Below are 13,679 nucleotides of genomic sequence, written 5' to 3'. Positions count from 1 at the left end.
GGTCATCGATGAGAAAAAATACTTTTGTTTTGCAGGGGACAACATGCCTGGAAATTCTGGATACTACACAACCAATAAAAAAACATGCCCAGAAAGTGTTCATTTTATATAAAAAGAGAAATTTCCAAAAAAATTATTAATGTGGATAGCCATGTCTGACCGTGGTATATCCGAGCCATTGTTTCACACTTCTAAGGCTGTAGCAATTAATTCATCAATCTATATTGATGAAAGTTTAGAAAAATGGCTTCTTCCATTCATTCAAAAGTATCATATACTTTAACTATTTATTTTGGTCAAATTTAGCAAGTTCTCATTATTCTAAAAATTCTCTAAATTGAATGGACAAATATGTCTATTACGTTGATAAAGAATTCAATTCCCTAAATGTGTCTCAAGCACGACCAATTGAAAACTTTTAAAAACATTTGGCGCAGAAGGTTTATGAGAGAGATTGGCAAGCTTCAACAAAGCAAGTTTTGATTGATCAAATTAAATTAAAACTACAAGAAATCGATTTAAATTTTTTACAGTTGCTTATGAAAGGCATCAGAGCAGAATTGAGATCAATTGCAGATGGTGTCGTTTTTTCATTTAAAAAATAACTTATTTTTATTAAAAGATAAATACTTTATTTAAAAAAAATATAATAGTTTTTTTTTTTCATTTATAAATAAGTTATTGACGTTTTTTTATTTTCTCTAATAAATTACGCATGACCTGTTATATATAATGTTTATATATTATACACTTTTATAACTTCAAATATTATGTAATATACATTTAATTAATAACTATGTAATATATATTATATTTATAAAATATTTATAATATTCAAACATTTTTTTAATTATATATATATATATATATATATATACACACACACACACACACACACACACACACACACACACACACACACACACACACACACACACACACACACACACACACACACACACACACACACAGACACACACACACACATTGATATATAGAAAATAGCTACACATTATCTGGTAGGTTCAAAGTAACACTTCCAGATATCTCATCGCCAATAGCAATATATCCAAATATGCCAACAAGTAGAAAAAGTGCAGTAACTACTGCCATTGCAAAATTTAAAACCCAAGTGAAGTCATTCGGATATTTTGATGCATTTTTAAGTGGAAGGATCTAAAAAAATTTAAACATTTTAAAACTAAAACTAAACCATGGTTTTAATGAAATCATAATGCAACAGAATTATTTATTGCTAATTGTAAATTGTTTATGGTTAATTGCTTATGTTTAATTTTTATTGTTAACTGTTTATAATTATTACTTTTTCATATTATAATTAAAGTATAAAGTTCTCAAATATTTAAGTTTTATTCATAATAATTATTTTTTTCTTTTATATATAAAAAATAAAGTTAATATAAACACACACACACACACACACACACACACACACACACACACACACACACACACACATGTGCAACAAATGCAACAAATTATTCTATATTTCTCATATTTCTATAAAAAAATAGAAAATTTAAACTATAAATAAAATCTCAAGAATTTAAAACTTTAACCTATAAATTCTAGTACAATGATACTTATAAATTATATTTTATTTATAAAGTTAATCTTATTTGTAAATTTTATTTTATTTATAAAATTTGTTTTTTGATTATTTATTTTTTTTAATAAATTCACCTCTCTAAAGTTAAAAAATAATTATTTTTGGGGGTTTTATTGTTGTTGTTGCTGTTGTACCCCGCTCTCAACCCAGTATAATCTTAACTCCAGTAAGTAACTGTTAGAAAGTAAATAAATAGTAATTCCTAATCTCAAATAAAAAAAACCATTTCATTAATTCTGCTCTTAAACCATCTTAAACTGTTCTTTTATAAACTGTTCTTTTGTATTATATCAAGTTGTAATCATTTTAAGATTATGAATTATAAAAGAATACTTTAGCATTATATAGCTGATTAAAATCAAAAATGCAAAGGAAAGAAAACCTATCAAATTGCTTTCCTCTACAAGTTGCCATGAGAGAAGTTGCAATATTCTCTTTTTGTTTACATATTTAATCATTGTTTACTCTTAGTTTCATTTCCCCAACTTTTTAATTTACAACAAACTCTAGTTTCAATTTATCAATTGTGAAGTAAATTTTAGTCAACTAGAATGTAAAATTTTAAAATTATTTACAACTATACCTTCTGAAATATTTATGCTAAATAATGCTAACTTTTGATATAAAAATCTTTTCATTTATTAAAATTAAAAACTTAAATTTTGATAAAGACTTGAGATATTTAAAAAAAAAAAGATATTTTTTATATTTCGAATCAAAAAATAAAAAAAATAGTGGAGCATAACATTTTATTCTAGCTCTGCACCCCTAATAGCAACAAAAGAAAAGTATTTCAGTAACACAGCAAAAGAATCGCAGCAACATAACAAAAGGTTTTCACCAATACAACAAAACTATATCAGCAACACAACAAAATTATTTCAACAAAATAACAAAATAATAATAAAAACAAGCTCTCTTGGTTTTCTTTGCAAAAAATTGCAATGATTGGAACCTGGGAACGAAAAAATCCTAAAACTTTAGCTACACTTGCCCCAAACATGATCAGGTTTTTTGTAGTACGTATAGTTTTTATCATGAAAGCATATATGTAAGTACACAGATTTACCAATAAAACTACAATGACAAATTACTACACCTAGTATCAAGAAAATATACAATCTATATTTCGGTTGCCCTGAGGTGACCACGATAAACCATAGGCACCACATCAAATCTGCACTGCTTGTTCAAACAGAGCAAAGTTGATGTAGAGCACAAACAAAAATTGGGTTAACAAAGAGAAATCTTCAATGCTGTTTGCCATACCCAGGATATGGAGGAAGCAAAGAGATCATTTATCCATTTTTCCAGAGAAAGCAGAACTTCTTGTCTACAGACTACAGAACATTACAGAAGAACAATTAACTTTTTTTTTAAACAAGAATGCTCGTATCAGTTATTACTGATACGATATTAACATTGCAACATTTACAGTAGATCCTTAGTTTTGGTCAATTTACTTTACACTAGATCCTTGGTCCTCTCTGCTATTACCATATTAAACACGGGCTATTCACAGAATTATCTCAGACGTATGCAGCATCTGACTGGTAGCTCTACATTGATTCGTTGCAAAGAAGCCTGAAAGCAGTACTTTTGCATGATGGAAATGTCAAGCCATCCATCCCTATTGCTCATTATGTGTATCTAAAAGAGGCATTTGATAATATGGATATACTGCTTACAACAATAAAATATGACATCTATCAATGGAACATCTGCAAAGATGTCCAAAGTTATAGACATATTAATGGGTATGCAAGCAGGATTTACAAAATATTATTGCTTCCTGCATGCAGGACAGTCATGTAACAATGGAACGAATTTTATAAATAACAATTTTATAAAAGCAATGGGTAAAGTTAATTCAATAGGTTCCAATACCATTCTATGAAGTTTTCAAAAGTTAGTGCAGCTAAATTGCAAGAGGGAGTTTTTTATAGGCCACAAATTTGGAAGTTTTTATCGGATATTGAAATTGAATGGGACTGGAATCCACTGAAACTGCAAGTCCGCTAGAATTGCAAGCTTGGCTGGCTTTCAAATGAATATGCACAAAATTTCTAGAGAATAACAAGTCCCATACATATAAAGATGGAAATGAGAAACTTATTGATGCTTATAAAAAAAATGAATAATCAAATGTCTTTGAAAATGCACATCCTGCATTCCAATCTAAATTTCTTTAACAAAGATCTTGATGCAGTGAGTGACAAGCAAGGGAACGCTTTTGCTACCACTAATATAAAATCTAAAGAATGCCATTTCTAGTAAAAATTAACTAAATACATTTGTCAAAATACAACATTTCCATTGAATTTCATACAAAGTTCACAAGGATAACATGCAGTGAGTATACACTTACGTTACAATTATGTTAAAAGTTCACTTTTATGTAAATTATTTGTTTGCAGTTCATTGCATTGTATTAATTTAGCATATGATGTATATATTACTTTTCTAAAATAAATGGTTTATTTAAAATGTGATTTATTAAAATCCATTTTCATATAATCATGTACCTTTTCCTAATATACAAAAAAGTAAATTATTTTGAAAATACGCGCATTAGAACAAAACTTTAACCAGATTTGGATTCAGCATAGAAAATACATTCAAGAAATTTTTTGTGGTGAGAAAAAAAAGTTTAATTTTGATGATTGTGTAATTAATAAAACAAACATAAAAAGCATTTAAAAAACTGAAAAATAAAAATCTTACAACTCCGATTCCTTCAAATGAAAAAATTGTCATGCTTGCAAACAGAGGAAGACCCCTCCATTCTGTGAATGCAGGATATTTATGAGGGTCTTTAAAATTTCTTCCCAAGTATTGTAGAATCATTATAAGGCCACCAATACAACATACATTAGCAACAACAGACACATAAGATAGCTTTTCCAGACTCCTAACAAATGAAAATAAAATTGCTACGGGAGCCAATGCTAAAATAATTATGCGCATGTCAACTTTTTTTTCCAAACCAGATACTTCCACAATTGTATTTGCAATAAATACAAAGTATATTGCACAAAAACCAAACTGTGTGATAACCAAAAATATGTTCACAACAAACCTACAATTAAAATAATAAAAAAAATTAATTATATTTTTAAAACTTTTTCTTCTATTATTATAAATGCAAATAATAATTACTTAATAATTACTACTATAAAAAATTATGTATAAATGTAAAAATGTTATTATTATAACCTCTATTTTCTCATACACGCACATGCACTTATGTGTATATACATATACCCTAAAAAACTATACAAGTTAGCGAATGGTTCAACTTAAACAGGGTATGATTATGGGGATAATATGATAAAGTTCAACTGGAATTTAAAAAAAAAACATGCTGGATTTAGCTTTCAAATAAAAGAAATAAATCATTTTTAATTAGAACCTATACTGCATAAATTAAAAATGAAATATGTCATTCATAAACTATGCATGACATAGTTTATGAATGACATATTTCATTTTTCTCTCGTGACGAAACTAGCGAGCGCTGTTTGTCGCGTCCGGATGGTTGTTTACGGGTGTGTTTGACGTGCGTGTTTGACGTGCGTGGAGTGATTGGTCCTGCTTATATATATATATATATTATGCTTATATATATATGCTTATATATATATATATATTATGCTTATATATATATTATGCTTATAAATATATAATATATATATTATGCTTATATATATATATTATGCTTATATATATATGCTTATATATATATATATATATATATATATATATATATATATATATATATATATATATATATATACATATATATATATATATATATATATATATATATATATATATATATATATACATATATATATATATACATATATATATATACATATATATATATACATATATATATACATATATATATATATATATGTATATATATGTGTATATATATATATATATATGTATATATATGTATATATATGTATATATATGTATATATATATATGTATATATATATATATATATTTATATATATATACATATGTATATATATATATATATATATATATATATATATATATCAGTGTTTCACAGGATGACGTGCGATTGCACGCAATTATATGACTAAGCAAAAAATAATTTGTTTTGACAATTTGACCACGGCTTTTAACAAGTTTTTTAAATTTAAAAATGCACTAAAAAAATTTACACAAACTTATCTAAAAAAAAACTTTACTTTAAAAAAGAAAAAAAAATTTTTAACGAAAAAGAAAAAAAAAAAGAAAACCCAACTAAAACAAAATTCAACAAACTAAAATGCTTAGTTTATATAAATCATGTTTTTAATTGTTCTGAATAAAACAATTTACTTTTAATGATTGTATAAATAATACTCACGCTTAATTAAAATATAGTGTTTATTTTTACTGATTTAAAAATATCCATAACTAATTACTAGTTTCCATGTAAATATAAACTAGTAAATAATTACGCATTAAAAAACCATTTCATTCTTTGTTTTAAAACTTTTATTTTATTTTTTTAGTTAAATTTGTTTCAAAATACCAACATTTATTATAAAAAATACATATTTATACAAAAGAAACAAAAAAACAAAAAAACAGTTTATTAATACTTAATATAAAAATTCATTAGAAGTGTTTTGTTACTCTATTAAAAAGCGCTTCAACAATATAAAAGCATAAAGATCAAACTTATTTAACTGTAACGGCTAGCAAAAACATTTGTCATTTATTTTCGACAAAAAATATTTTAAATCTTTTTAAATGTATTAACTTTAATGATTCTTATATTACAATTCATTAAAGAGACTTTCGTTGTCTTAGAAAGTCATTGTTTAAAAAAACAAAATAATTTTTATTTTTTTAATAACTTTTATTATAAAAAATGCATACTTAAATAATTTATATAACATAATTTAAAAAAATTATATACAACTGTCAATAACTTTTTAAAAAAAAAATCATTAAATCAGTAAATTGTTACTTTATTTAAAAGTGTTTCGCTAATATAAAAAAGTTTGTTAAGAAGTTTCAATGTAATTTGTTTCACCTAAGGTATAATTCAGAACATTTTTATTCAGCGCGTTTTTGAAATGTTATTTGAAATATATATTTAAAATATTATATATATATATATATATATATATATATATATATATATATATATATATATATATATATATATATATATGCATATATATATACAGTCTTGCATGGTAGTCGAAAGGTTTTTTCAATAAACTGTAGTTTTAAAGAGAACGCTAATAAAGCAGACCAGTTTAAAAACTTGAATAAGTTTTTTTTTTTTAAACAATAGATTGCTTGCCCAAACTAAAACCTCAGTTGATGAGCAGTACTTCTTTGTAGCAGCAAGCTATAAGTCAATGTAGTAGCACTCTCTTGTAGCAGCAGACTATGAGAGAGTTAATGTAGCAACACTTCATATGATTTTTTTTCGTTTCTAACAACAGGAGAATAATGAAAAACCTAAAACTTGGATTAATAAAAATTGATCATAAAAGTCAAATTGATAAAATGCTTGTTCTTCAATTTCACTTCTTCACAGAAACTTTAGTTTAGTAGTTAACTTCACAGAAACAACTTCAACTTTAGTTGTGAGGAACACAGATTTTAAAAGCACCAAAATTTCTGAGGAAATTTGAAAACATGAAATAATGCACAATATAATTTGGTCAAATTTTATATACTCTCTTTTTTTACTGAATAAAATTTGGAAACAATGTTCTAAGTTTAATAGATTGCAAAAAACTTATGGTGAATTTGATAATGAAAAATTCAAATGTAATTTATTTCCTTAACAAATTTAATTGCAGATCCAAAAATCTAGAAAACCTCAAAACTGTTGACCAAAATCACACCAAAAAACACAATGGCATCAATAGTTCTAAAAAAAGATTTAGCTGCATTTAAACCAAAAAATGACTGTTAAAAATAAAACTATAATGGTAAAGAATAACCTTCTGCATGCCCTACTAGAAAAAACTATTATCATATAATAGTAAATCAGTAAAATCATTACCAAATGCATCCTCAGATATATCAAAGCCAACATAATGCTTATAGGAGAATACTATTGGGTGAAAATTCATGTAAAAAAATTGTGTACTTATTGGTTGAGAATCAAGAAAAGATAATAGTATGCAAAACCATGTATTTAACCACATTGGGTTTTACAAGTGATAACACAATATGTAAAGAAACATCATCAAAGAATAGCATTGGAATCTCAGATTTACAAAAAAAAGATTAAAAAAAAAGGAGAATATTAAGGATTTTTAAATCAAAACAAAAATACACTTATTATGTCAACAGATTTGTTGCTTCCTTGAATAGATACAAATAAAGCTATAATTTTTACAAGACCTTAGACTATATGTGATGAAATTTTCATTCTAATTAAAAAAAAAGGTGCCAATATCATGATGCCTTGGAACTTAGCAACTTCTGGTTGCTCCTAACATAACATTACTTCAACATGTTTTACAAAACTTAAGCACTACATAAAAACTATTTTTTGATAATTACAGCTGTCAAAACAAATCTTGGTTTTTTCTTTGTTATTTATCTTTCATAACCAATTAATAAAGACTAAAATAAAGGAAATATAAAAAATAATTTGTTTTTGTTTATGTAATACTTTTATGTTTGTGGGTAGGGTTTATACAAAAACCAACTTTTTGAAAAAATGATTTATAAACTAAAAAATTCCAAAAACATATTTTAACCAGTATTTGAATTTTTGTTAAAAAAAAATTGAGTAGGAAGAAATGTTTTATATGAAACCACAAAAAACAAAATCAATATCAAAGTCAAAAAAATTACAAATAACTTACAAAAGCTTTTAAAAGCAAAAAATTTAAATGAGAAACATTTAAATTTTTTTATTTCACTTATTTAAATTTTCCCTTTGGAAATAGGATTATAAAAAATATAAAATGTCCATGTCCTGTATTAACACCCTTGAGGTCCCTAAACCAAATTATTTTTTAGAGCCCTTAAAACAATTTGAGAAAATATTTTGCTTGAAAAACTATAATATATCGTCTATACAGTTTAGAACTGTTCATTATTTGCTCTTGTATCTACAATTCTTTAGTTAAGTGTTACAGCTTTTATATACATCCATTCCTTTGTGTACAGTGTAACCTTTGAAAATGTTAAAAAATTTTCAAAGCGTAATTGTTATGCAATCATTACAATCACAAAAGTTTTTAACAATAACTAAAACCCTAGCAAATTGAAACATTTTTCAAACCCATTGGGTCTCCAAAATGGTGAGGCCCTTAGCCAATATAAATAATTTGATTCCAGACATATTCTGTTTTACCACGTGCTAATGTAAAGGTTATAATACCAAAGTGTGCACTTTTTGATCATATTGATTGTTTAAAACTAAGCTGCCCTTAACACAGCAGTAATGATTCATCTATGGATATATCACGTTTTGGTTGTAACATAATTTTCCAGCGATTAATAATGTACTCCTGAATGAATTTAATTTTTATATTTTTTGTAAAACTCTTGTCTAAAAAACTGGAAATATCTAGTGAAGAAATCTCTCTAGTAAAATTAATTTCATTGTGATAAAATACTTTTGAAGCCTGGTGTTTCAAACAGTTTTGCTTTTAGTATAGTACATGAGCAATTTGGGCTTTTGAATAATACCACAGTAGACTATCACTGCAAAATGAAGGTGTATGTCACAAGACGTAAATATAGCTCCACTATTGATGAATTTAAATATACGAGAGCTTCTTTGAAATATTTTACCTCCTATCATTTGGTTAAAGTATATGTTAGTTTGATCAGCTTTTATATCCTTATTGATTTCTTCTTTAAAAATAAAATTAAAAAGTCTTATTCCTTCTTTAAGAGGTTCTTTTAGCCAATTTAAATTCTCATAACAGCTACCTTTTTTCTTTTTTAGAGCCGGCGCTTTTGTTATATTTTTAATATCTTGCTCAATTGATGTAATATTCTTAAGAATATCATCTAAAACTGCTCTGTTATCACTAATTAGATTTAAAATTCTAATCTGTCTTTGATTAGATTTAAAACTCTATTTCACTGCCAGATAAGGATTCTTTTAACAAAGAAAGATCAGAGTCTTCTACCAAAACTAAATTTACAACATCTTAGATAAAAATTGATTATCGTTTATCAACCATATTTTTTATTTTTATAAACGCAAGTTGTGTTTCTTAGCTCCATAGTTTCCTAAAAAAAAAGCTGAAAGTACTTCAAAAGCATTTTTTTTTAATCAAATGCTTGATTAAACAATCACACCGAAAAACACAATGGCATCAATAGTTCTAAAAAAAGATTTAGCTGCATTTAAACCAAAAAATTGTTGAATCATTAATAACACATCTCTTTTGTTTTTCAAATTATCTCTTTAGCAATATCTCTTTGTAACTGAAGTTACTTAATATTTTTTAACAGCTTATAACATTTGACTTTTTTTATTAATTACTTTACTTTTAATTAGTTTCTTATTAGTCGTATTATAGTAGTCAGACGTTTAAATTTTTTTCTTTAGTATTTTCACCCGAAGAAAAATACCAACAAAAAAAATTATACAGGACTACTGATTATCATCAGCAGATGACTCAAGTAAAAAATAAAAACTAATTCAGTTGCCCACAGGGCGAAGGGAAAAAAATGGGAGGTACACCCCTGCATTACCATTCATAAATATAGGAAGATCTAGATTATTGCGATAATGATTAGCTGAAAAAAAATTTAGTTTTATCTGAGTTGAAGTTCACCAGCCACTGAGAGCCCCATGCTGTAGCAGAAGTGAGATGTATGTCTTGTTTCAGATTCTAATCAGTGCTCAGTTTCGCCACATTCACCAATAGGTGCTTCTGATCACTGTTTGATCACTCTAAAACTATTATCTCATTCGTCTCCATCATCAGAATCCCCCTATCATGGTACCTCTTACAAGTACCTTAAAGCTGACTCTTTCGGTGATTATCTTTGTGTATAAGCCTTTAGACTTCCTGCTGACAAATGTGCTTCTTCTGAAACTTCGTGGATTCATGGAATCTTTCATTCCCTCTCAATGATTTTAAGTCAAACCTCACTCTTCTCCACGGTTTTCTTACTGCAATTTCTAATCGTAACCATTGGTTCCACATCTATCACCAAAACATCTTTCCAGAAAACAGATTCCTGTTTACTATTGTTATAAAACCATTGTAAAAAGGTTTTGTCTAACATTAGGCTTTGGGCTTTTTTCTCTGGTCACAAAAATCTATTCTGAGGTCACAAAATCTCACATTTCATCTCAAAAATTAGGCTCTAGAGACTTCTGGGGCAAATCTGTTATTCCACCTCTCTTGCATGGTTCAGATTTTATTGCCTCACCTAAAGACAAAGCTAAATTGTTTGCTAAGAACTTTTAATCAATCTCATCTCTTAATTCCACTAATCACATAATACCAGATATAGTTAACAAACAAAGTTAACTAAAGTGATTTCCTGCTTATCAGAGTCTTGTTTTTCAGCCTGCTGGAAAGTCTATAATTAACAAACACCTAATCTCTCATCTTGAATCTATTAGCTTACTTTCTGATCATCAATATGAATTTCAATCCTCTCATTCTAATGCTAATTTGTTAACAGTAATAACCGTTAGGTTTTATTGTGTATTAGATAGATTTTGAGAGGTTAAGGCTATCGCTTTTGAAATTTCTAAAGCCTTTTATAAAATTTGGCATGCTGGTTTTAATGTGTATCAGGTAACATCTTTAAGATTATTGAATCCTTTTTTACCAATCATAGTATAAAAGTTGCCTGCTTTGGAAAGCACTCTTCTACATTTCTATTAACTTCATTTTACATTAGCAAACTCCCAGAATTTCTCACATCTAAGGTGGTATTGTTAGCTGACGATACTGCCGTTTAATCTACTCTTGATAAGAAACCATCAATATATGATTGCTTGGAGAGGGCATTTGAGCTTGAAAAGGATCTCACTTCTGCTACAGCATGGGGCTCTCTGTGGCTGGTGAACTTTAACTCAAATAAAACTCAATTTCTTTCAGCTAATCGTTATCACAATAACCCATCTTCCTATATTTATGAATCCTCTAGGATTAACTCTTATTTCTGATCTTTCTTGGAAACCATATATCAAATCCATTGCAAAACTAGCATCTGCAAAGGTTTTATCTCTTCATCGTGCTCGCCACTATCTTACTCCAGATTCTATTCTTTATTTCTATAAATTTCTAACCAGTCCTTGTATAGAATACTGTTGCCATATTTGGTGCAGATCTTTGGATGAAGCCCTTTCTCTTCTAGACAAGGTGCAAAAATGAATAATTAATATAGTCAGATCTGTTCTTGCAGCCTACCTTCAAATATTGTCACTTTGTTGTAATGTTGCTTATCTTTCTCTTTTCTATAAACACTATAATGGGTGTTGCTATAAAAAGTTAGCATCTTTTGTGCCATCTCTTGTCTTATCTACTCAAACTCATTTTAGTGTTACTGGTCATTCAATTAAGTCTTATCCTTTTACTGTAATTTTCCTATGTGAGCTTTTTTTTTCTCAAACATCAGTTCTTTGGAATTTGCTCCCTTTATCTTATTTCTTGATTCATATAATTTGCAAACTTTTAAGTCATCTGTTAATCCTTATCTTGCTTTATAAACTTTATCCTTTCTCTTCCAGTAACTTTCAACTCTAATAGTGGTTGCACAATTAAAATTTAACATAATACACTTTTATTACAACAAAAAAACATAGAACATTACTATGTTTCTATGCATATTTAACAAAGACAAAACGTGGAGATATTTTTTAATATAAAATATATACTCTATTTTTTTAATAAATTTGTAACAAAAAATATAGTAAATTGAATTTATAAATATTGTCTTTAATAAAAAAACACTTTGATAACAACATTTAAAAGCTTATTACATGATCAAGCCTAATATCAAACCAGATTTTTATATCAGCCTAATATCATGTTCCAGATTTTTTGATTTACCATGTTCCGTGTTACCATGTTCCAGATTTTTTGCTTGCAAGATCAATAGATAAATTAATGCATTTATTGATTTTTTAACTATTAATAATAAAAAACAAACAAAAAATTGTGGTTAGACTAATTTGTATTTGTTCCACAGTTTAATGTCATTTTTTTTTTTTTTAAGTTTTTATTTTTAGATTCTAACATATATCCTTTTTAGCTACATTTTAATGGTGAAATATTGTTAAATATGATTTATTTATTTCTTGATATATCTTTTTTTCCTGTTTGCTTTTCTTTGTTTGTATTACTTATACTTCTTGAAAATATTTTCCATAAGTACTTTTTATAAATATAAATATTTGGTATTTAATATAAATAAATACACATAAATATTTGATATTTCAGTCAAGTTCAATCAAACTTCCTACACCACATATAAGAAAAATACTAATATATTTATTTTATAAATTTTATTTATTTTATTTTATAAATAGAATAATAACTTGTCTTTGAAATTGAACAATAACAATCTTATAACACTTTTTGGTACATACCTATGAATATACCATCATACTAAAGCCTTGTAAATCCAAAATTTTGATTTCAAATCGAATCTAATGAAATGATGAATTTCGAATTGAATCTCCAATTGGAATCTTGATTTAAAAACAAATTCTTTCACAAAGCATGTATTTATTTAAATTTCAACATAATCAATTGGTAGGCCAGTCAGGCCTATATCAACAAAAAAAACTAAGAAAAAACTAAGTCCTTGTTTGCTCTTGCCAAGATTAGTTTTTCACTATTGGCAGAAGTGAGCGACAGTCTTTTGATTTGACAAATGCAGTTTATCAAACTCCAGATATGTGGTTGTAACATAAACTGCCAAGAACTAGACCACCAACTGAGTTAACTTGTTAATTCAATCATCCACTTGTTCGCTAGCACAAGTGGATGATTGAATTGACAAATAATCTCTAGCAGCCTTTCCTAGCAAAGGCATCTTTTTTTCATGCGCTTTCC

The 13,679-nt window shown here is 26.7% G+C and overlaps 1 protein-coding gene across 2 annotated transcripts in view; it reads right to left on the bottom strand.

Annotated features, from left to right (window-relative positions):
• The window catches only part of LOC100212650 (proton-coupled amino acid transporter 1), a 42,388-nt gene that overhangs the window by 13,356 nt on the left and 15,353 nt on the right, over window positions 1-13,679 (bottom strand). For both annotated transcript variants that reach the window (XM_065813816.1, XM_065813817.1), the window contains exons 6-7: window positions 4,355-4,709; window positions 1,010-1,176 (exon numbers count right to left, since the gene is read on the bottom strand). In XM_065813816.1, the coding sequence (XP_065669888.1) occupies window positions 1,010-1,176; window positions 4,355-4,709 (522 nt within the window). The remainder of the gene's footprint in view (window positions 1-1,009; window positions 1,177-4,354; window positions 4,710-13,679) is intronic.

Source organism: Hydra vulgaris, chromosome 12 (assembly GCF_038396675.1).
Source record: "Hydra vulgaris chromosome 12, alternate assembly HydraT2T_AEP".
In the NCBI taxonomy this organism is placed as follows: Eukaryota; Metazoa; Cnidaria; class Hydrozoa; order Anthoathecata; family Hydridae; genus Hydra; species Hydra vulgaris.
Note: the sequence above shows the minus strand (reverse complement) of the source record. Positions and strands in the feature narration are given on the sequence as shown.